The 25,947-nt window shown below is 42.5% G+C and overlaps 2 protein-coding genes and 1 pseudogene across 2 annotated transcripts; 2 read left to right on the top strand and 1 right to left on the bottom strand.

Moving 5' to 3' along the window:
* Nucleotides 1-843: 843 nt before the first annotated feature.
* Nucleotides 844-1,853, top strand: LOC139781845 (uncharacterized; annotated as a pseudogene).
* Nucleotides 1,854-3,168: 1,315 nt separating this feature from the next.
* On the top strand, nt 3,169-8,418 carry LOC139781844 (uncharacterized). The gene has a single exon (XM_071720739.1). The coding sequence runs from the start codon at nt 3,169-3,171 to the stop codon at nt 8,416-8,418; it is 5,250 nt and encodes a 1,749-aa protein (XP_071576840.1).
* Nucleotides 8,419-9,554: 1,136 nt separating this feature from the next.
* On the bottom strand, nt 9,555-10,160 carry LOC139781849 (uncharacterized). The gene is made up of 3 exons (XM_071720743.1): nt 9,988-10,160; nt 9,775-9,910; nt 9,555-9,700 (listed from the first exon to the last, which is right to left on the bottom strand). Exons 1-3 carry the CDS (start codon nt 10,120-10,122, stop codon nt 9,555-9,557), a joined length of 417 nt encoding a protein of 138 aa, XP_071576844.1. The 5' UTR covers nt 10,123-10,160.
* Nucleotides 10,161-25,947: the final 15,787 nt, after the last annotated feature.

Raw genomic sequence — 25,947 nt, 5'->3', positions numbered from 1 at the left:
ATTTTTAACTACCATGTGCGTCAAAATTTATTAGTTTGAAACAAAATAGGATTATTTTAACTCCATTGGTTTAGTCAAATTAACATTGTTTTAGTTAAATTAACTACATATTGAGTAGGAGCAGTGGCGACCTATGGAATAGTTAAAAATAACTCAAAATTGAGTTGAATTTAACCCTATGAATTTAACAGTGTAGTACACGCTATAAGCGCTCACGCTTATAAGCGCCATTTTCAACCGTTCCATTTGCTGCTTAAGCGCTTAGAATTGCAAACAAAAGTCGTTCCATTTGGATGCGTGAGCAACATTAAAATGGAAAATGAAAAAGAGGTTATTTTGTGCTTGATAATTTCAATATTATTTGAAATATTTTTTGATGATGAAGATTCTTTATCTGATCTTAAAAAAAAATGAATTAGAAACCATTATAATATTTCTTAACAAATACATTAAATGTATTAAACATCCAATATTACGGCTGCAAAATTATGTGGAAAAGGTTATACCTTCGTATACTGATGTGCAATTTAAATCACATTTTAGGTAAATGTAATATTTTTTTGTAAATATTTACACAAGTTAAATTTATTTTAGACAATAAGACAAAGTTATTATATATTTACAATATATTTACAATATACTTGAATAAAAAATAAATTATGTTTTATTTTATATTATATTGTTTCTTAAAATAATTTTTAAAATTTATAATTATATTACAATAGAATGAAGCGTACAACATTTCATCATATCTTACATCTTATAAAACCTTCATTACTAAGATCAAAGAGTGGTCGTAAAACATTATCACCGGAAAAACAATTTCTTATTGCCATATGGAAAATGGCAACACCAGATTCGTATCGGTATGAGACTTGTTAAATTTTTAAAAATTTTTTAAACTGTACTGTTTTTCTTTTTAATTTTTAAATTATATTTTCTTAATTAATTATTTATAGATTAATTTAATTATTTATAGATCTATTAGTGAGAAATTTAATGTTGGAAGAGGTAGTGCATTAAGAGCTGTAAGAAGAGTGTCAAAAGCAATTGCCAAATTATCTCCTCTGTTTATTACTTGGCCACAAGGTAATAAAGCACAAGAAGTTATGATGGGATTTACTGTAGCTAGTGTTTTTCCCAGAATAATAGGAGCAATTGATGGCACTCATATTAATATAAGAGCACCACATGTTTCTCCTGAGTGTTATGTTAATCGGAAATCATAGTATACAATTACAAGTAATTTAAATTCTAATATATTTTTCTTTAAACAGTTAAGTTCTCTTACAGTTAAATAAGTAATTATAATTATTTATTGTTAATAGGCCGTTTGTGACCATGAACAAAGATTCATCCATTGTGTTGCTGGGCACGTAGGTTCTGGCCATGACCAACGTGTATTTCGTTTGTCCGAAGTTCATAATTATTTACAAGATCCAAGAAAGTTTCCTAATAATAGTCATTTAGTAGGCAATGCCGCTTACTCTCTTCATGAAAATTTAATGACACCATATCGGGATAATGGGCACCTAACACATAAACAAAAAAATTACAATTTTTGTTATTCATCCGCTCGAATGGTTATTGAACGTACATTTGGCTTACTAAAAGGAAGATTTAGAAGCTTATTGACAGTACTCGATATGGAACGTGTCGATTTAATTCCCGAGTTTATTATTGTTTGTTGTGTTTTGCACAACATCTGTTTATTACACAATGACAGTTTTCCAATAGATACAGATTTGGTACAAGACAATGACAATATATTAAGAAATCCAACCAGAGGAAATAATGCAGGTTATACAAAACGTGATGTAATTTGTGATAACTTACCTATGCGAAATGTATAAAAATACATAACATTAAGAAACATTACGACATATTTCGTTTTATATATTTTATTCTTATATAAATTATGTTGTACATTTATACTGTTGAGAATTGGATAAATGCGAGCTGAAAATTCTCGAACTTCGACGAGACAGCAAGCATTATTCGAGAACGCTTGAAAGGCTCCAAATCGCGACGGTTTCCTCCCCCCCTTTTTTTGTGTGTTTTCGAGCAAACGGCACAGGTGTTTCTCGCGTGATCGCAAGCACCGCGACCAATAGACGATTTGGAGCCAACGAGCGTTTCTCACGTCACCGAATTCCTCGACGCGAAGCTCCGGCCGCGATCCCTCGCCTGCTCCGTCCGGGACGGCAGTGAGCCATCATAACTCGCACGCGATACATGATCGACGTCGAGAAAACGGAGGAATGTAGCGAGTGCGAAATCGCGAGTGCGAAGTCCAGTGTAACCCACTTTAATAAAAAGGACTGACTGTTATTTCGTGTACTCATTTTTGTACTTTCCACGGCGCGCACCGCGAAAACGTCGAGCGGTCCACTGACATTGAATGGTCCTTCGAGCCGGATCGACATAAAAGACCGGCATAGACAGTTCGACCGCCTCAAAAGTGCTCGCGTTGTGCTACGCCGAGATTGACGAATCGGCGCGCCCGCTCGACTCGCTCGAAAACGGAGTTCGCCGCCTACGCGTTCTCGACTCCGTGGCTCACTCCGAACATTGAGCGCACCACACCCGCTCTCCTAAAGATAGGTGCCTTGTGATTTTGTGAAGTGCTTCGGAGGCTCCTGCGGGACCTCCAGCAAACGTATCGTGCTCCTTGCGATACGCATCCGCCGCCCGACGGCGCCCTGCTTTGCGACGTGCTATACGTCCCTGCCTCCCGCGAGTACCTGCTACTCGCCGCGGAGTCGCACACCGAGACGTGCCAGACGTCCCTGCCTCCCGCGAGTACCTGCTACTCGCCGCGGAGTCGCACACCGAGACGTGCCAGACGTCCTTGCCTCCCGCGAGTATCGCCCTGCTACTCGCCGCGGAGTCGCACCGAGACGTGCCAGACGTCCCTGCCTCCCGCGAGTATCGCCCTGCTACTCGCCGCGGAGTCGCACACCGAGACGTGCCAGACGTCCTTGCCTCCCGCGAGTATCGCCCTGCTACTCGCCGCGGAGTCGCACCGAGACGTGCCAGACGTCCCTGCCTCCCGCGAGGATCGCCCTGCTACTCGCCGCGGAGTCGCACACGAGCGTCTTCGCTCGACAAGAAGATTGACACGCAAGTGTCTGAAAGATTTCTACACGATCCAGACATCTGCTCAACATGTCTTCGGATCTCGAAAATCTACTCATTGCTCAAGGCAATGCGATTGACCAGCTACGACGGTCGCTGATTAACTTCAAAAAGCTTCCCAAGGCTCAGGTCACTCTCCCTAAGACGAAGGGGAGACTGACGAATTTGGAGGGTCTCTGGGAGAAAGTACAAGCCCTCCATGTCCAGCTGCTGCAGACGGCTACGGCGGAGGAGAAGAAGTCGACCCACTACTTCAAGGACGAGGAATTTCTTGCCGCCGAGGACGCCTACCTCGACGCGACGGACCACCTCCACGAGGTCATCGGTAAATTAAGTAGCGACGCCCCGAGCGCGCCGTATCGAGGTAACGAGTCTTCTTATCGCGACGCGCACTCCGGAGTGTCATTGCATCTGCCTCGTATCTCGCTTCCGAACTTTTCTGGTGCTTTCGCTGAATGGGAGAATTTTCGCGGAATCTTCGAGTCTCTCGTAGCAAACAGTGAATCGTTGACAAGAACGCAAAAGTTACATTATCTGAAAGCGAGCCTCTCCGGCGAGGCCGCGTCGTTGATTAATAACATTCAAATTTCTGACGCGAACTACGAGGCAGCGTGGCTACTTCTTACCGACGAATACGACAACCGCAACGCGATTATTCACGCGCATATCCATTCGTTCGCCGACTTACCGAAAATGAAAAACGAGAACGTGACCGAGTTGAAAAAACTTCGCGATAGTGTGTCCGCATCTCTCGCCGCGTTAACGAATCTCGATCGTCCGGTCGATATGTGGGACGACCTCCTAGTTTATATTATCTCGCAAAAGTTCAGTCCGCGAACGCGCAATGAATGGAATCTTAAACGAGGCAACACGGATGCGTACCCTACGTATAAAGAGATTCATGACTTCATGACTCTTCGCATTCGCGGTCTCGCGGATTACCCTTCGCAATCCGAATCTGCGTCAAATAGTGCGCGCGGTAATAGAGCTCGTGCTTCGGTGAATACGGTTTCGCCCGTCAAATGCGTCCGTTGTTCCGGAAACCACGGTCTTGCAAAGTGTAATAAATTTCTAAGTCTGTCGGTCGAGCAGCGTCGACTCGCCGCGCGACAGCATAAATGTTGCTTTAATTGTTTGAGAACCGAGCATTTTTCAAACAATTGTCCGAGTAAAGGACGGTGCAATCAATGCCACCAAGCTCACCATTCGCTGCTTCACCGCGAGGGTACGGAAACTGGTACTAAAAGTACGCTTTCCGCGATTAATTCGCCGTCCTCAGCTCCGTCAGCTGTGTCAGTCGCCGCTGCCTCCGAGTCACCGGCCGCGCCCTCAGCGTTCGTTCAAAACGTGCATGCTACTCGAGATTTTGTGAAACAACCGCCTCATGTACTTCTCGCCACTGCGTATGTTAGTTTAAGTACAATCGAGGGCCGCACATTTAAAGTACGTGCACTACTAGATCAAGGCTCGACATACAGTTTCATATCAGAATCTCTTTGTCAGACGATGCGAACCAGGCGTCATCGTGCCGCGTTGAAGATACATTGTTTTGGAGAAAAATTTAATGAAGTCGCGCGGTCACAAGTTAATCTTGCTCTCGCGCCCTGCGACAAACAGGGACCGATATTTCCCTTCTCGGGTTACGTATATCAAAGAATCACTTCTTATACAGCCTCTCAACAGAAGCCGGCCGCAATGTGGCCACATCTACGCGATTTACCTTTAGCAGATCCTGATCCCTCATGTAATCACCCGATTCATGTATTAATCGGCGCGGATTTATACGGGTCTCTGCTACTCGACGGTCTACGTCAGGGCCCGGTCGGCACTCCGACGGGCCAGCTTACAATTTTCGGATGGATCCTCTCCGGTCCCGCCGGCCCTGCGCGCCCGGCCGGAGAGTCCGCTTCTGTCCTGAGTTGCGTATCCTGCGAGGATACGAATTCCTTAATTCAAAGTTTTTGGGAGGACGAACGTATCCCCTCTCGAACTCCTCTCACCGAAGAGGACGAACGTTGCGAGAAGCATTTTGCGACGACTCATTCTCGCGATTCACAAGGACGCTACATTGTGCGTTTGCCGTTCAAAAACGGCCCCCCTCGCGTCGGCGACACATTCCGAAAGGCTTCCTTCCTGTACTCCAATATGGAGCGCCGACTCGCGCGGAAACCAGAAATCGCCGCGCAGTATCACGATTTTTTAAGAGAATACGAATCGATGGGGCACATGGAGTCGGTGCGGGCGGACGAGCGCCCCCCTTACCCCCCGATATACATCCCGCATCATTTTGTTTTACGCGAATCGAGTACAACGACCAAGTTACGCGTCGTGTTTAATGCCTCTAGCGAATCGACCGACAAAACCTCGCTCAATGATTTTCTAATGGCGGGACCTAAACTTCAACAAGACATCGCCGCGATAATCCTGCGCTGGCGACTCTTTCGGTACGTGTACATGGCTGACATTGCAAAAATGTTCCGACAAATACTCGTGCATCGGGATGACGCGGACTATCAACGAATTCTTTGGCGCCCCCCCGACAGTCTGTTGATTCGGCTTTACCGCTTACTCACCGTGACCTACGGGCAAAAACCTTCGCCTTTTCTCGCACAGCGCTCCCTTATCCAATTAGCTCGCGACGAAGGTAAAGACTTCCCCGACGCGGTCAATATAATCGAAGAGTCGACCTACGTCGATGATGTTCTTTTCGGAGCAGACGACCTTCGGTCTCTGCTCGAGAAGCGCAATCAACTCGTGGGCATAATGAATCGCGGATGTTTCCCCCTGCGAAAATGGGCCGCGAATTCAGCCGAACTTTTGACGGATATTCCAGAGGACCAACGGGAATCCTCGGACTATCCGATCAACCACGATGACACGCTCAAGGTCCTCGGCCTGTCTTGGTCTCCGCGCGATGACTCGTTTCGTTTCGTAATTTCGCCATACGCCGTGACAGTTCATACTAAGCGCTCCGTTTTATCGTTTATAAAGCTGTATGACCCCCTCGGCTGGGCGTCACCGATAGTCATCGCGGCCAAGATGTTGATGCAGGAGCTCTGGCTCCGTAAAATTGATTGGGATGCTCCCATCCCCGATGATCTTCTGCATCAGTGGATCAATTACGTTTCAGACTTGCCTAATATTAGCAAAATACGCATTCCTCGATGGACCGGGATGCGTCAAGATAAAATCGATGTTGAATTGCACGGCTTCGCGGACGCCTCCACTCGCGCTTACGCCGCGGTAGTTTTCCTCCGAATCGTGCATTCTCCCTCTAACATTCAAGTCATCCTCCTCGCGGCCAAAACGAAAGTCGCGCCATTGAAAACCGTTAGCGTTCCACGCTTGGAACTTAACGCCGTCGTTCTATTAATTCGATTGATAGAATGGGTAAGAAACACCACGGGCTTGATGCGAGCTCTCTTGTTTGGATGGACTGATTCCCAAATCGTATTAGCTTGGCTTCTACAACATCCATCCCGCTGGAATTCCTATGTCGCGAACCGCGTCTCCGAGGTGCAGACGCGCCTTCCGACCGTACGTTGGCAACACGTTCGCTCCCAGGAAAATCCTGCCGACTGCGCGTCGCGCGGCTTTACTGCCGCCGATCTCGTCAATCATGAATTATGGTGGTCGGGGCCCCGGTGGCTTAGCTCGACCACGGCCTCGTGGCCGATCCCCCCGACTCCGACTGAAAAGGACATTTTTCAAACGGTATCTTCCGAAGCGCGTAAAGCTACCGTTCATCTCGTCGATTCAGCTCCTGAGTGGGATCTGCCCACCTCCTGCTCGAGCTGGATCCGACTTCTTCGTATTACCGCGTACATTCGGCGTTTCGTTCGGAACTTAAAAAATAAAGTCGCCTCTTCGGTGATCGTCAAGTCTCCCTTGACCGCAGAGGAGATTCACGAAGCCTCCGTCTTTTGGCTTCGATCGGCACAAGCGACTTGTTTTTCGGATGACTTGAAGGCTTTGAACGCTCACGCCGCTGTATCGCGATCAAGTTCCTTACGCTCTCTCCACCCCTTTATCGGGAAAGATAAATTAATCCGGCTTGGCGGGCGGCTCGAAAACTCCGCGCTGAGTTACAATGAGCGACACCCCGTCATACTTGCTAGACATCATATTGCCGAACTTTTGATCGATCAAGCACACCGACGCTCTCTCCATGGAGGGACTAAACTCACGCTTAGATGTCTCCGTCAAAATTATTGGTTAATTTCCGCGCGAAGCATGATCAAATCTCACATTCATAAATGTGTTACATGCGTTCGACATTCCGCGAAAACTCCTACGCAATTAATGGGTGATCTCCCGAGTCCCCGAGTAAATCCTGCTCCTCCGTTCTCTCACACGGGCATAGATTACGCCGGACCTATGAACATTACCCCCGTTGTCGGTCGCGGCCAAAAGGGGAGCAAACACTACGTCGCGGTGTTCGTTTGTCTCGCCACTAAGGCGATCCACCTCGAAAGTGTGGAGGATTACTCCACCGATGGATTCCTCGCGGCATTTCAACGGTTTGTCAGTCGCCGCGGACTGCCATCGGACATGTACAGCGATAATGGCACGAATTTTGTGGGTGCTGACCGCGAGCTCCAACGCAGCTTCCGCGCGCTTGTGAACAACCCCTCCCTTAAGGAAATTCTCGCTAACGACGGCGTACGGTGGCATTTCGTGCCCCCTGCGGCACCACATTTCGGCGGGCTTTGGGAGGCTGGAGTGAAGAGCTTTAAGCACCATCTCAGGCGAGTGACTGGTGCTCGCACTCTGTCTCGCTCCGAATTCGTTACGCTTTTATGTAAGATAGAGGCTTGCTTGAACTCGCGACCGATCTCTCCACTTAGTGACGATCCGTCCGATTATACCGCTTTGACACCTGGTCATTTTCTTATCGGCCGACCGCTCACGAGCATACCGGAGGAATCCGTCCTCGAAATCAATGCGAATCGGTTGTCGCGATGGCAACACGTACAATTAATGCTCGAACAGATCTGGCGTTCTTGGTCGTCGGACTATTTACATTCATTGCAACAGCGCGTGAAATGGACCGAATCTCACGATAATCCGAAGGTTGACGAGTTAGTTTTACTTAAGAGTAACCTACTCCCTCCTTCAAAGTGGGAACTCGCAAGGATTCAGCAGGTCCATCCCGGACTTGACGGTCGCGTTCGCGTCGTCACATTACGCACCGCCAATTCCGAGCTAAAACGACCAATAACCCAGATCTGTCGGTTGCCCGCGTCTATCAGTCCGCCGGGAACCGCGGAATCCCGTTAGAATTAAGCTCGTTCGTTTTTCATTAGATTTAAGGACATTGTAAAAATAGGTTAAGTTCTCAAATGTATATATTGTATATAACGCTTTGAACCAAGACGTTCCCACGCTCCTCTATGCGACCTTGTCAACCCCCGTTTGTTTCGCATTCCGTCGAATGCGAGGCGGGCGGCATGTTGAGAATTGGATAAATGCGAGCTGAAAATTCTCGAACTTCGACGAGACAGCAAGCATTATTCGAGAACGCTTGAAAGGCTCCAAATCGCGACGGTTTCCTCCCCCCCTTTTTTTGTGTGTTTTCGAGCAAACGGCACAGGTGTTTCTCGCGTGATCGCAAGCACCGCGACCAATAGACGATTTGGAGCCAACGAGCGTTTCTCACGTCACCGAATTCCTCGACGCGAAGCTCCGGCCGCGATCCCTCGCCTGCTCCGTCCGGGACGGCAGTGAGCCATCATAACTCGCACGCGATACATGATCGACGTCGAGAAAACGGAGGAATGTAGCGAGTGCGAAATCGCGAGTGCGAAGTCCAGTGTAACCCACTTTAATAAAAAGGACTGACTGTTATTTCGTGTACTCATTTTTGTACTTTCCACGGCGCGCACCGCGAAAACGTCGAGCGGTCCACTGACAATACATATATAAATTATGTTGTACATATCACATCATTTATCCCCCTTTTTTGCGTAACGATACAAAAAATATATATATTTTTTATTATTACTTACTAGTGATAAGTATACCAAGTATCACATGTGTTCAGTTCTAATAATATCATTAGTAGTATTATAATAATAAACAAAACTTAAAACCATTTATTAAATCAAGTATCACATGTGTTGAATTCTAATAATATCATTAGTAGTATTATAATAATAAACAAAACTTAAAACCATTTATTAAATCAAATATCACATGTGTTAAATTCTAATAATATCATTAGTAGTATTATAATAATAAACAAAACTTAAAACCATTTATTAAATTTTTCTCAAAAGAAACAAAATAAACTTGAAGGAAAAATGAAATAAACTTAAAGGAACTTAAAAACTTAAAAAATAAGTTATTACTTATATATAAACAAATTGTGCAAAAATAAATGATATTTGTAATAAATTATTTTTTACTCAAAATATCTACCATTTTTTCAAATGAGTCAAGAAGTCTCTCACGTATCTGCATGTTTTTTTATGTCTTCTTTTAATTGCTCCTTCGGTTAGCTTTTTATCTTCTTTTAAGTCTTCTATTAATTTTTCCGTATTAGATGTTTGTCGAAGTTTTTCTAAACAAAATAGAATATTATTACCACTTGCATAAGATAAATACACGACTTGTTTGAATATGTAATCATCTTACTAGGCTTTTCGTTTGTACTCGAACAGCTATCGTCACTGGACGTACATTCAGATTGCGACAGTGTCCTTTTTCCAGTTGATGATACAATGCTTACAGGGGACATAAATGGCTTTTCACCTAGTAAAGTATCCATATGCTGGAAAAAGATTTTAATTAATAAGTTACTTATATATTAAATATTGTCGAGACAGTGCCATAAGTTAAATAACTTACAGAGAAATATGTCCATGATCGGGTTCCATTGCCGGATTTATTATTGTGATCTTTCACGGCTTTGTATGTTCGTTTTAGTCCAGAAAATTTAGACAAACATTGTGCTCCTGTCACATTATGGCCATGTTTCATCATTTCGCCCGCAATTAAGGACCATACTTTTTTTGAGACATTTTTCCACTGACGAAATTATTTTGTCTTATATTATATTCTTCAAGCAATAATAGAATAGTTTCATGTGGCCATTTAAAACCTATAAAAACAATTGTATTTAAAAAAAGAAATTATTATATAAAGTTACTAGTAAAAAAGTTATGAAAAGTACCTCCAATTTCTTCATTTGAAGTATTGTGCAATTTTTCGTGTACTTCGATAGTATTATTATTGTTAGTATTATTATCGGAAGTATTATTATCTTTGATAGTATTATTATTGGAAATATCCTGTATCTCTTCATTAATACTTTCATCTAAATAAAGAAATTATAAATAAATTTATTATTAAATAAATATTACATACATAACTAATATATAAACTTACATATACATTTTTTTTTTTTTACTTACTTTTATTAGTTTCTACAGAGGATTGTAATTGAGAGGTAGCTCCGTATATATATTGTTGTGCAAAATCAGGATCTGTAATAAGACAAACTTTGTACATGCACATTTTTAGATCATTTGAGAAGTAAAATTAGATAATTAATTTGGTATACTAATTTTGTATTTTAACAAAATTTGTTCAATTAAATATTACGTTATATATATATTCAATTTACCACTTCGAATTCTTTGATGAATTTGGGGAGTTTCCGTAATGTTATATATAACACCATCAATTAAATATTGTTCCTCTTGGAAGTCCATATTTCAGGCACTTACAAACTCTGTATTATATTACGTTAAATACTAGTCTTAAGGCCAATTCCACAAATTACTTTAACTGGACGTTCACATTCAGATTGCGACAGTGTCCTTTTTTTCCAGTTGATGATACAATGCTTACAGAGGACATGAATGGCTTTTCAGCTAGTAAAGTATTCATATGCTAAAAAAAGATTTTAATTAACAAGTTACTTATATAGATTAAATATTGTCGAGACAGTTCCATAAGTTAAATAACTTATATAGAGAAATATGTTTAAGTTTAATTAACGATACCCAATAGGAATATGTTTGTTTAATATAAAACAAATTGTGCATGAAAAGGAACGTGATTTTAAAGGTAGTATGGGCAGGACTCAGAGAAGAGTCTTTCGTTCACGAAAATGAACTTTAATACAACTCTTAAGACTAATACAAATGATCTGTAGGTCGGTAGTTAGATTTAGCACAAGCAACGATATCCGAAGTATCCACACGCAATGGATTTAGCGAATTTGCGGAATGTCAGTCAATACAAAATACTCAATACAAAAAAAATTATAACATCGGTTATACAGCCTATGATAAGATTTTCTTTGCATTGACTAAAGTTTAAGGTTATGTATCTATCTAACTTAAATTTAAGATCAATACTTACGTATTGAAACGTACAAAAGAGCTTGTACGATGAGTATTCCCCGAGAGTCAATTCCTTTATCAATTTCTTCACAATGCTGTTCACGATAAAAATTAAAAGAGTTATGAATATCCGTCTTAAAGAGAATGAAACGTGAAAAGTAACGTTCATTTAAAATTTATTCAAACAAATTTGCATAGCTGCATAATCATATGCATAATGAAAATTATCTAATTGCTTGGATGTAATTATGTAGCTGTGCTAATTTGTTGGTTAGGCTCTTACCGATGCGACAACACAACGTTCCTTTTGGACGCTTATACGCATAAAGCGCTCACGCTTTCGCTGCCCTACCTCGATGGAATAAGCGTTTGTGAGCACGAGTTATGACGTCACGCTGACGTCATCAATGTTCTTACAAGCGCTCACAGCCCCAAAAGGAACAGCGTAAGCAACGCTTATAAGCGCTTTAAGCGTGTAAGCGCCCAAAAGGAACGCACCCAAAATCATATATTGCATATTCTGGTAGGGCACGGTCCACAGAATATTTAAATAACAAAAAAACCCGAGCAACAAATTCTTTTACTTAATTTTTAGCCATCGAAGTCGTAGGTAACGGTCGACGCGGAGATAAATAATTTGTTTATTTGCAGTTAGGGGCAAGCAACAAAATCATACGTTGCATATTCGGGTAGGGCACGGTCCATAGAATATTTAAATAACAAAAAGACCCGAGCAACAAATTCTTTTACTTAGTTTTTAGCCATCCAAGTCGTAGATAACGGTCGAAGATGCAATATTTATTAGTGGCATTGTTTACAGAACCTTATATTTCGAAAATTTGTTTACGCTATCTTAAAGCAACAAAAAAGCAACAAATTCTGGTGTATTTGTTTTTTGGATTTGAGCACTCTATATGTGTTTTTTAGTATGTGGTGGGGCTAGAACTTGTGTCAAGCTGGCCCCCCCATGCGAAAAAAATATATAGTGCTCTCAAATCGAAAAAACGTTTATACCAGAATTTGTTGCTATTTTGTTGCTTTAAGATAGCGTGAAAACATTTTGGAAATATAACGTTGTTTAAGATGTAGTCAATATAGTGCTGTCTGTTAAGTATTCGGATATACGTATTTTCTAAAAAAACGTTATATTTCAAAAATGTTTTCACACTATCTTGGAGCAACAAAAAAGCAACAAATTCTGGTGTATTAGTTTTTTGGATTTCAGCACTCTATATAGGTTTTTTATTATGGGGGGGGGGCTAGCTTGACGACAAGCTGGCCCCACCCATTTTGATCGCGATTTCCTGCTAAACGGTTTGAGCAACAAAATCCGGACTAGAGCAACAAATTAGCACATAATTAGCACTAAATTTTTTAATAGGTCCGGATTTTTTTGCGATGGTGGGGGGGCTAACTTGATAGGGGTCGTGTGTGCAACACGGTCGTGTGTGCAATACGGTCGTGTGCAATGCGCTGTGTGCAATATGATCGTGTAGACAAAGCGACGTGTGCGCAATAATGCCTGTAGGCAATCGCTCTGTGGGCAAATTGAAATGTGTGCTATCGGGATTGTGTGCAATGGGTGTGTGCAAACGAAGCTGTAGCCAATCGTTTTGTAGGCAAATGGAACCCTTTTTTTCTTTTTTTAACATGGGTGAAATCTTCCACTACTGGAATCCTCACGCCGCGATGGCAACCAGTCATGGATCCAGTCGGGGAGCGCCCTAAGGCAACCGGTCATGGATCTGTAGCGAATTGCCGCTACTGCAATTAATGTTCTGTCGGTTAGATTAATAAGATGCACTTTTATTGAGGCTATTATATAAGTTTATTTAATATCACAAAGTACAGGAGACTCGAGTGTAACGAGTACGACGCAACTTATCTTACACAGGACGCTAACGCGTATGTGTGTGTCGGTGTTCTACAAGAGACTGTCGCAGTAGCGCAGCAACGGAGGGGCTCGGCTTTCCACAATCACGAACTCACTAGATGAGTAGTGGGGAAACTCGACGGTCGCCACATACTCCCCCCCGAGTGTTAACGAAAGGAGAATAATATTGCACAGTAGTTACGTTGCTTACTTGCTAATTGAAGTGTAACAATATAATTGAAACGCTGAACTTACTACTAATAATGCTACGCTAATGCTAGACTTATAGACTAAAGGGTTTACAATAGTATAAGGGAAAAAACGCTAAAATTACGAATACGCAATGAAAAGAATTATGGCTCTTTATTTAGATTAAATCGTACTTGCTTTTTTTGGGCCGGATACGTTCTCATTAGTTTAGGCGGTTGCTCTACCGAAGGGGAACAATTACTAGGCTGATTGGAAGTAGAAGAAACGTCTGTTGAAGATGTTTCGTTAACGTTATCCCTTAAAAAATGCGCGGGCTTAAGACGTTCTACAGAAACACTGAGCGGTCGATTATTGACTTCAATTACATAGACTTTATCGGAATCTCTTCGCAGAATTTTGAAAGGGCCAGAATACGGTCGTTCCAGAGGTCTTTTAACTGCGTCGTGTCGTAGAAAAACATGAGAACACGAGTTCAATTCCTTAAAGAAAAATGCGCGCTTTTTGTAGTGGTGAGCCACCGGAACAGGTTTTACTTGGCGCATGAATTCTCGAAAGTCGTTAATAAAGATCTGAGGATCTGGAGAAAAGTCTTCCTGAAGAAAGAATTCTCCGGGCACTCGAAGAATGGTGCCATAAACATATTCAGCTGGAGAAGCTTGCGTATCCAAACGTATATGCGTTCGTAGTCCAAGGAGGACGGTTGGAAGGGTGTTGACCCAATTTTCTGTACCATGGCACATTAAGGCTGCTTTTAGTGAGCGGTGCCAGCGCTCAACCATACCATTTGATTGAGGGTGGTAAGAGGTTGTACGAATGCGCTTGCAGCCTATTAAAGATAACAAAGCTGCGAAAAGCTGAGATTCAAATTGAGCTCCTTGATCGGTTGTTAAAATTTTGGGAGCGCCAAAGCGAGTAATCCAATGATCGTAAAATGTTCTAGCTATTGTTTGGGCTGTAATGTTAGCTAACGGAATTGCTTCCGGCCAGCGAGAGAATCTATCGATCATGGTGAGGCAGTATCTATAGCCGTTGATAAGTGGTAAGGGACCAATAATGTCTAAGTGAATGTGCTCAAAACGCCCATCAGGAGCGATAAAAGAAGCAGGAACTTGTTTGACATGACGAGAGACTTTAGATTGTTGACAGTCCAAACAGCTATGTGCCCATTTGGTGACGTCACGATGTAGGTTAGGCCAAATGTATCGTTGACGTATGATGCGGTCAGTGACCTTGGCATTGGGGTGGGCAGAATTATGAAATAAATCAAAGACCTCTTTCCTAAGAGATGCTGGAATGTAAGAACGGATAACTTCTCCTGACAATTCACAGTAGAGCTCTGTATTAGGAGAACCCCATACAAATTTTTTAAATTTGAGGGACGATGTGTTAGAAGCGAGTAAATGTTTAAGCTCGTCATCTTCTTTTTGTCGAGCGGCAAGATCAACTAACTCAAATTCGGTAGGTAAGCAGAATGCTTCGATTCGCGATAAACTATCAGCTACCACATTATCGGGACCAGGAAGGTAATCGATGTTGGTGGAAAATTGAGCTATAAAGGATAGTTGTCGCACTTGCCTCGGGGAGGCTTTATCCGAGCGCTGTTTAAACGCGTAAATTAAAGGCTTATGGTCAGTTAGGATCTTAAAAGCACGACCTTCGAGGAAGTGCCGAAAAAATTTTATGGATTCGTAGATCGCGGTAAGTTCGCGGTCATATGCACTATATTTTTTCTGCGATTCGGTAAATTTTCGAGAGAAAAAAGATAACGGTTTCCAGGTATTCTCGATATTCTGCTCGAGGACTGCTCCCATAGCAAAGTCTGAGGCGTCGGTAACTAATCGCGTTTTTGCGTTGGTGGAAGGATGCGCTAGGAAAGCTGCGTTGGCCAGGTCTGATTTAGCTGTTTCGAACGCTTTTTCGGCATCAGGAGTCCAAATGATTTCGCGCTTATCGTTCTTTCGCGAGTCTTTCAGGTAGACGTGGAGCGGAGCTTGAACGCGCGCTGCCTGAGGGAGGCTACGCCTGTAGAAATTTAAGGCCTAAAAATCGACGAAGTTCGACGATGGTACGCGGTTTAGGTAAGTTTTGGATGGCGGCAACTCTTTCTGGAGTAGGCTTAATGCCGTCACGGTTAACCGTGTAACCTAAAAAATTTACTTGTGGGACGCCTAGAATGCATTTAGATGGGTTTAAAAATAATCCGTATTCTTTAACCCTTAAATGCCACCCGGGGTCCAGCGGACCCCAGACCCTTTAGAATGATATATTTTCAAATGTTCCCGCCAAATATGGAGCTCATATTTATTTATTTATTATTTTTTATTTTTTTGATTTTGGAGCCAACATTTTAACTGTTGGCGATCTTAATTTTTTATACTATGTTGAAATTGAAATTTTAACAATATAAGCATTTTATTCTCTTTTCTAAGCCTTGAACAACATTGAAAATAATTTTCATAACTAAATATCAAAAAATCAATAAGTAAGGAGACATTTTTCATGCTGGGGTCTTTTAGACCCCATGTGTCATTTACGAGATTCTTGAGAGGTGTGGCATTTAAGGGTTAAGTCTCTGAAAAACTATACGAAGATGTTTCTTATGCTCTTCTTCTGAGGAGGATGCAATAAGAATATCATCAATATACGCGAAGACGAAATCTAAATCTCTAAGTGCTTGATGAATGTAACGTTGAAACGTTTGCGCCGCGTTACGAAGACCAAAAGTCATGTAAACATATTCAAACAACCCGAATGGGGTGATAACGGCTGTTTTAGGTATATCTTCTTTAGCCACCGGGATCTGGTGGTACGCTTTAAAAAGATCTAAAACCGAAAAAATGGTTTTTCCTGCAAGGTTGGCAGAGAAATCGTGGAGGTGAGGAACGGGATATAGGTCTGGTTTTGTTATCGCATTTGCCCGGCGGTAATCACCACATATTCGCCACTCACCGTTCTTTTTGCGAACGAGGTGAATCGGGCTGGCCCAAGGGCTACTAGAAGGTCTGCAATTGCCTAACTCCATGAGACGTTTAAATTCCGCCTTAGCCGCCGCCAATTTATCTGGCGGTAAACGCCGAGGACGTTCTGCGACTGGTGGACCAGAAGTTAGAATGTGATGTTCAACGTCACGAGTTCCAGATAGAATTAGTTGACTAACCCCCGTTATCTCAGGGAATTCTGAAAGAATATCCGCGAAATTGGCTTTGCGATTTACCGTTGATATCTTGTTTTTCCGAACGACTCGAATTTCACCCGTAGTGAAGAGCTTAGTGCTAGTGTCGATAAGTCGACTATTATGTAGGTCAACCAGGAGTTGATAATGTTTTAAACAATCCGCGCCTAAGATTGCATTAGGGACTGCCGCCACGCGAAAATTCCAAACTATAGGTCGCCGTAGACCGAAATCTAAAGCAAGGCGACGTTCGCCATAAGTGTTGATACTCGAATTATTAGCCGCAAATAATTTAAGTTCAAACGGCGTTTTTTTATCGAGAAACGTTGCGGGGAGAATTGAAATTTCCGCGCCGGTGTCGATAAGGAATTGTTGGCCTGTAATGCGGTCGAACACGTGAAGACGGCTTTGCTTCGCCCCGTTACCCCCGACCGTCTCTGTGCGAGGAGAGAATTTTAGTTTTCCTGCTTAAGGGGATCCTATAGTGGCAGTAGTTACCGACATTTGCAGTTTAGTGGAATTCTTTGAATTGGCTTTACAGAATTGCAAGTTTTTGGTTTAGAATTAAAGTACACACAAAAATCTATTTCCCGATACACGATTTCATATCAGAAACGAAAATTTTGGGCACATACAGCTGTCACCTGACGACAATATTTGCTTAAACAAAAATACTGCAGTTTATATATACAAAATGATACCCAAGGGAAGTAGCGACAACATTTACGAACAATTTCGTGTAAATAAAACTAAGATTGAATGCCTAGAAAAAAAGATTTTCACTAACGCAGCTTTATTGATGCAAAGGCACATGCAGATTGACAGAATGAGCTGTATTGAGGGTAAAAGTAGTTGCCGGATCTTGTAAGAGATGGCGCTGCAATCGCTGACAAAAACAGACATATCGTACAGACAAGGATAGATATCTCTCATTCTGTCAATCTGCATGTGCCTTTGCATAAAACTGCCTTAGTAAAAATATTTTTTTCTAGGCATTCAATCTTAGTTTTATTTACACGAAATTGTTTGTAAATGTTGTCGCTACTTCCTTTGTGTATCATTTTGCATACACTGCAGTATTTTTGTTCAAGCAAATAGTGTTATCAGGGCCGCGTTCCGTTACGTGCATATGCGCGCATTTATCTATAGTATACGTAACGTTTACTATGTTCATGCGCGCATTATGCGAGAAACGGAACGCACCCTAGGTGACAGCTGTATGTGCGCAAATCTTTCTTTCTCTTCTATATGTATATGTAATTTACATGCACGCACCCATTCATTTCTCTCTCTCTCTCTCTCTCTCTCCCTCTCCCTCTCCCTCTCCCTCTCCCTCTCCCTCTCCCTCTCCCTCTCCCTCTCCCTCTCCCTCTCCCTCTCCCTCTCCCTCTCCCTCTCCCTCTCCCTCTCCTCTCCCTCTCCCTCTCCCTCTCCCTCTCCCTCTCCCTCTCCCTCTCCCTCTCCCTCTCCCTCTCCCTCTCCCTCTCCCTCTCCCTCTCCCTCTCCCTCTCCCTCTCCCTCTCCCTCTCCCTCTCCCTCTCCCTCTCCCTCTCCCTCTCCCTCTCCCTCTCCCTCTCCCTCTCCCTCTCCCTCTCCCTCTCCCTCCCTCTCCCTCTCCCTCTCCCTCTCCCTCTCCCTCTCCCTCTCCCTCTCCCTCTCCCTCTCCTCTCTCTCTCTCTCTCTCTCTCTCTCTCTCTCTCTCTCTCTCTCTCTCTCTCTCTCTCTCTCTCCATGTGCATACTCTCTGCATATGCCTTTGCGTAAAGCTGCGTTAGTGAAAATCTTTTTTTCTAGGCATTCAATCTTAGTTTTATTTACACCAAATTGTTCGTAAATGTTGTCGCTACTTCCCTTGTGTATCATTTTGTACATATAAACTGCAGTATTTTTGTTTAAGCAAATATTGTCTTCAGGTTATAGTTGTATGTGCCCAAATTTTTAATTTTGTTTTGTTTCTGATATAAAATTGTGTATCGGGAAATAGATTTTCGTACGTACTTCTCTGTACAAAAATTTTGTAATTCTGTAAAGCCAATTCAAAGATTTCTTCTAATTAAAAATGTCGGTAATTACTGCTACTATATTACTGCTAGTAAACAAAATTTGTCGAAAAGGTAGTCACTGGGAAGAAAGGTTGTACTATAACGTGGCCTACACTAGCAGTAAATTCTCCTAAATAAGAAAAAACAGCGACTCAGGGCCGTCTTTATACATATATATCTACGATGTGTAAAGACTGCCCCGTCATGTAATCGCTGTTTTTGAGAATTTACTTTCACGCGTATGCATATAAATATATTTTAAAATAATCTAAAATTGAAAACACAGCTTTATTTTATAATTAATTTCTCATTATCATTGCAATAATCATTATTTTCATATATCAGCAGATATTTTGTGTACGTATTAATAAATATGAAAAAACACAGGTCAAAGATATAAATATTAATAAAACAATTTGTTAATTTATATTTCATAGTATTGCTATATAATATTAACAATGTTAATTATACATTAATACTGCATTATATATAAAAAGAATTATACTTATACGTAATACGTTCAATATTTTGTGCATATATAAAATACACTCCCACGAAGACCGAAACGTTCAAAACGCAAGAAGTTATCTGGCAATTAGTGCATATTGAACACAAAGTGAAATAAAGCAGTTAGTTTTGTGATCTGCTACGTTCCTTTCTTTGTAACAAGTTGCTGTTTTCAACGCTTCAGAATAGCTCTAAAAGTATAAAAAATAAAAATACTTCACTTATAGATATTTTGATAAAATAATAGAGAAATACAGAATAGAGTCGGGTAATATGGAATACTAAACGATATCAGACTTATAAGTTTCGCAAAACAAACAGCAGTGGAATTATTAGCTGCTGAACATACTGGCAGTGTAACACAAAGTCTCGTTGTAGTTAGTGATAAGATAGTATTAGTGAGATATTTATCCATTGTTTATTGTAATATAAAATAATGTTAAACTTAATTGTTTTAATTGTTTCTGTATAATTAGAAAGAATTACGTATTATATTATTAACGCTTATACTAATGTTTTATTATATAATAAAGTATCTGTATACACAGAGAAAAAAGAGAGGAAAAAAAGAGAAAAAGATTAACTTGAAATGGTACATATCCATATTTTCTAACATCTCTCCTTCATATACAAGCATATATATGTTATTCCGTCTCATTCAAGCGTGATTAAAATTGACGAGTGGACTGTCAAAGATGCGATCGCCCTCTTTCTTGATCTCACATATGGATACACCCGAAGCATCCAAACACCGGAGCACGTCAATAAACTGAGCATAACGGACTTTATTTATATACATATTAATCGGATCGACTCTCAAAATATGGATCAGAGATGTCGTTGATATTGACACATTTCAGTGGCTCAATAATTGCTACTAGGGGGGCTGTCGAAGCCACAAAGTCGACCAATGCGGATGCCAGCGTAAAATGGATGACCAGTCGCTAAAGCGCGGGAGAAAGAGGCAAGGGAGAGAGTTCTCTCCCTCTCCTCCCTCCCTCCCTTTCTCTCTCTCTCTCTCTCTCTCTCTCCCTCTCTCTCTCTCTCTCTCTCTCTCTCTCTCTCTCTCTCTCTCTCTCTCTCTCTATCTATCTCAGAGCATACCGTAAGGACGCGCAACTTTACATGTAGGGGTGGTACACTTCCGCCACATATGGCGTATGTTCTGCCGGGAGTGTCGGGTATTCCGGCGATGTGTACGCTGGCAGCGTGTACGCTGGCAGCGTGTACGCTGACGGAGTGTACCCTGGCGCCGTGTACGCTGGCGCCGTGTGCGCTGGCGCCGTGTGCGCTGGCGCCGTGTACGCTGCCTGCGTGTACGCTGCTGGCGGCATGTACGCAGGCGGTGCGTACGCTGGTTGCAGCGGCGGCGGTGCGTACGCTGGTTGCAGCGGCGGCGGTGCGTACGCTGGTCGCGGCGGTGTATACGCTAATTGCGGCAGTGTATACGCTAGTTGCGGCGGTGCATACGCTGGTTGAGGCGGTGGCGGTGGCGGTGGCGGTGCATACGCTACTAGCGGCGGTGGTGTGTAGACTGCAGGTGCGCGCGACAGGTACGCCGACGGAGTATAGACTGGCTGCGCATCGTACCTCGCCATGTTTCGCTCTCTCCGCTCTTTCTTCTGGACCGCCCGACGCACCGCTTGATTCAAATACTGAAAAATATAATTTTAGAGTAATATTTCATTTGTCGTAGAACAAATTTTTTAAGCTTAGCTACAAAGTAAAAAATTTCTACATAACAGGCTCGAGAACTTTTCTATCTTACAATTAATCAACATGCTTGAAAAATTTGTCGTACGACAAATGAAAAAGTACCCTTATATATATAAATACAAACGTACGCGTACGTGCATGCGTACATGTGCGTATATTTTATATTTATATGTATAAGGGTATGCGTGAGCAAACGAACGAACCTGTGAACAAATCTAAGAACAAATGGACGAACATGCAAATAAATGACTGGATAAACGGGCGATCGAACGGGCAACCAAGCGCGCGGATAACTCGGCGAATAAACGGAAAGACAGGCGACCGGATGAACGGACGATCGAACGGGCAAACGGGCGCGCGGATAACTCGGCGAATGAACAGAAAGACAGGCGACCGGATGAACGGGCGATCGAACGGGCAAACGGGCGCGCGGATAACTCGGCGAATGAACGGAAAGCCAGGCGACCGGATGAACGGGCGATCAAACGGACAAACGGGCGCGCGGACAACCCGGCGAACGAATACCACTTACATCCTGTTCACACGAGGCATTTTTGCCGCGCGATTGCTGCCGACGTTTGCACGAATCGCGCTATTGCAAGGCGAGGTGCGACAACGCGTGCATACGCACGTATGCGAAGCGGACGAGTGTCTACGATACGCAAAACGCAAGACACACGCACAGTCTACATGTCAATCTAACCTTTGTGTATAGAGGTTACATTGACATGTAGACTGTGCGTGTGTCTTGCGTTTTGCGAATTGCGGCCTATGTAGACCGGGCTTCATGCGAACATTGACGCGTGGCGGAAATCGTGCAACATTCGCGCGGCAAAAACGCCTCGTGTGAACAGGCTCTTACCTTGCGTAATGCAATCGTTGACGTTGATAGCATTCTCGCCGAGGTTGACGCTGACGGAATCACCGCCGCTGTCGGCATTCCTACCGCTGTTGACGCTGGCGGGATCATCGCCGTCGCTGTCGGCATCCCTACCGCTGTTGACACTGGCGGGATCATCGCCGTCGCTATCCCTGCCGACGTTGTCGCCGACGGCACTCCTGCCGATGTTGACGCTGGCGGGATCATCGCCGTCGCTGTCGGCATCCCTACCGCTGTTGACGCTGGCGGGATCATCGCCGTCGCTGTCGGCATCCCTGCCGACGTTGTCGCCGACGGCATTCCTGCCGATGTTGTTGCCGATGGGTTCGTCGCCGTCGCCACGTTTACTGATATTGACGGCGACGGCGATGATACCGTTGCCGTCGAATCAGCACCTTCGCTTTTTGCTATAAAAAAAAGAAAATTATTACTTTTAATATTATGTAAATGTATGTATATATGTATATCTTACATTTTATATAAGAAATACGACTTATATTGTACATACGCTTACCTTTCCGAGTATATGGTCGGCGCGAATGATCGCGAATCTTACGAGGCGCGAGGCGCGATCTTCCGTCGCTGCTGGTCGCTGCACAACTGAGCTCGACTAGTGCACACATGGAAGGAGCCATGTACGTGTGCGCTCGAAGCGCTCACGTACACGGCTCCTTCCATGTGTGGGCTACCTTCGCTACGTGTTTGGAAAAAAACAGCGTCTTGAAACTCGAAACTGAAACGACGAAGCGAGGCCTACCGGCATACCCAGTCGGTTGAAAACAAATAAATATCTTGTAGACGAAAATGTTTTACTTATAGAAAATTACAAACACGATGGATGTTTCACTTTCTTCCTGATTAGTGATTCACATACACATCACATACACAAGAAATACTTTTTACGTAACGATTTGCGTTATTAGAGGCAAACATATTCGATACGTTTGCGAGAAAAAAAAGGCTTTGTACCTTATATTACCACTTTCAATTTTATTATGTAATACATTATCTTTTCACTTCTTCTTATTCTTTATTAATTAATTAGTTCTTATATTAAAATACTATTTCGTTTCATTATAAGAGAATAAAGAATACATAAGAAACTTTTACATTCAGAAAAAATTATGTGTATATATATATATATATATCACTTTTGTTACAGTTTACGAGTAAAGTTAATTACAAGGAGAGGATATATATGTCATGGATTTCACTGATTTTTATTTTCTTGCATTTGCATGAATCTACTCGAAAATAAATCTATCCGTGTCGATCGTGTCAGCTGAATTAGAGCGAGGAGAGAATAATATTCTCTCTCGCTCGCTCGCTCGGCACGTTGAACTTGGCCGCGGCCGCGGCCGCAGTGTTTGGAAATATAGGATCAGTGGCATGCGGTAGCGTGTAATTGAAAAATGAAAGCAATATTTTTGTATAAACTTTACTTTTATTTCACAATCGTTGCAAATACATTATACGCGTGTCTACATATGTGCTAAATATTTATTTCACATAGAAAATAACACATATCTGTATATGTATAAAATAGTTAAAAAATTCGCTTTTTATTAAAGAATTTTTTTTATGCTTCAAATATGGAGCGATCGGTAGTGTACGCGTGTTATAAGACATATAGAGAGATACGTCATACTATATGGGACATTCAGTGAAAGTAAGAATAAGTAATATTGGGAACGCGGGATCGCAATCTACGCTGTTCAATTTCTCTTTTTTTGGATATATTGATCGTAGGCCCAAACAAACAAATACGTGTCTTCTCTTTTTCAGAACATTTCTCGGAAAAAATCTGCCAAAATTATTGGAGTAGGTCAGAGTCAAGACATGAAAATTTCAGCGAGAATGCGCATATATATGTACAAGATTATTCCTGTAATGAATATTAAATATTAGAATACGTAAATATAGAGCTACCTGGAGTATATAGCAGCCTCGATAGTATTAGCTGAGTCAGAGCGAGAAAGGAATGATATTCTCTCTCTCTCGCTCGCGCTCGCGCACGCCCGGCGCGCCGAACTCTGCCGCGCGGTTGCCGGATAACAAGCTCGAGCGTAAACAAATGCAGTGAGCCGAACGATTCCGTTACAATAAACGTGATATAACGTGCTTCACTGACAATACATTTTTGTGCTTGTGAACTATTATTGTGCTTGTGAACTATACAATGGGTTTGTATAGCAAGAAGTCTGTATCTGTCTTCAGGCTCTCTCGGAAGAGAGCATATATTCTAAGGTAAGCATGTGAGACATTTTATATGAGACATTTACTACGTTTTCGCGAGTGTTACTTCTGTAGTAACTTACTCAATGTATCATAACTTACAAATACTACGTTTATGCGAGCGTTTCTTTTGTAGTAACTTACGATAATTCCTTCGCGTAAACGGGATTTTGTAGTAACTTACGATAATTTACTCCGCGTAAATGAGTGATATATCGTAAGTTACTACAGAAGTAACGCTCGCGTAAACGTAGTAAAAGTTACTATACAAGTAACGTTCGCGTAGTGACAGAACAGACAGACAGACAGACAGACAGACAGACAGATAGACAGTTTTTATTATAATCTGACATCTTTTTATTTAAAAATAGAAGTTTTGTTTACTACTGATTTGTATTTATATTTTTTGTACAATGGTGTATTTATATTCGTGAATTAGAATAGCATAAAGAAGAAAATTGTCAAAAAAGTCTTATAAACAATTGCCATTAGAAGTACTACCTTTACAGGTATACAGATTATTGGCCAATCATATTTCGGCTGTCTGGCTTTGTCAATTATTTATCGATCAAAGAAAAAGATTAAAATACTTCTAATATAATAGGTAAATATAGGTAAACGAATAGATTACAAATACTCTAATGTTTTTGATATTTTTTAATATTGATATTGTCGTATTGGCACAAATTGTAATATTTATCTGTGTAACCAATAATATTGTTGCGCTGCGCTCCGCTATCTCAGAGACACTCGCGTTCGCTCCGCGCACTCCCGGGCTCGCGTGAAAAGAGAGACAACACTTTATTAGGAAAGGAACTCAAGGGTTTATTAGAAACTCTGTACAAGCGTTTCAGGTGGAGAACACGTCCGAACGATCCGAGTCTCCCCGTAGATCTGACAGTCGTTGTTATTACACAGATCAATACATCCCGTCGTTAGGAAACGCGCTTCGGCTTGAAGCTACTCGTGAGCGAAGTTCAGGCTTCTCGTGAGCGAAGTTCCGCGCGCAACGGGTGTTCCAGCACGGGTGCAACACTGCCCCCCTTCTTCCTAGATTGTCGTCCCGACAATCCTCAGAAGGGCAGTGCCCCGATACACGACTTCCCGGGCACCAGGTTGGCCCCTTGTTCTACCCCGGGCTGCTGCCACAGGTTAACGAACTGCCCTCTCCTGGTCCCTCGCCGTAAAACACCTCGAGGTAGGCTTCGCTTTTTTCGGCTTCCCGGGAAAGAGCTGGCCAGACTCCTCCCCTCCGACACCAGGGCGAACCATCCTCTTCTGCAGGAACATCCCCCGACGTTACCGCTCTTCCTCGAAATCTTCGGACAAGGGGGGGGGGGAAACTGTTGTGGACCCAACGTCTTAAAGACTCCCCGAGTCCCTGTCTCGGCATTTGCCCTACGTCCCACGGAAAAAACCACAACTCAAAAGAACCGTGGGCGAGACAGTCTTCTTAAAGAATTTCTCTTCTAAAGGAGTCTTGGCCGTTGTTCCGCCGCGGTGGTTCAGGTCGAGATCTCACAAGTCCTCTCAAACCGCAGACTCCCTCTAGAGAAAACCAAAATAATCACGCAGTAAATTCTAAACAGAACAACTTTTCAAATTAAAAAAAATTCAACACTTCATTAAAGAAACTTTTTATTTACAACCATCTACAATCTTACATCAATTTAATTATTATTTTCTTGTTTATTTCTTCTTCTTTTTTGGGGGGGGCTCCGATCTACTCTAACCTTTCCTTAACTATACTTTTCTCTCACAGTAAAGAGCTAATCTATCCGAATGAACAACCTTTCTTTTGTGTCTGGGAGATTTCTGAATGC

This window comes from Temnothorax nylanderi, unplaced genomic scaffold (genome assembly GCF_030848795.1).
Source record: "Temnothorax nylanderi isolate EJ_2023f unplaced genomic scaffold, tnyl_v1.0 TNYL_tig0368_pilon, whole genome shotgun sequence".
NCBI lineage: Eukaryota > Metazoa > Arthropoda > Insecta > Hymenoptera > Formicidae > Temnothorax > Temnothorax nylanderi.
Note: the sequence above shows the minus strand (reverse complement) of the source record. Positions and strands in the feature narration are given on the sequence as shown.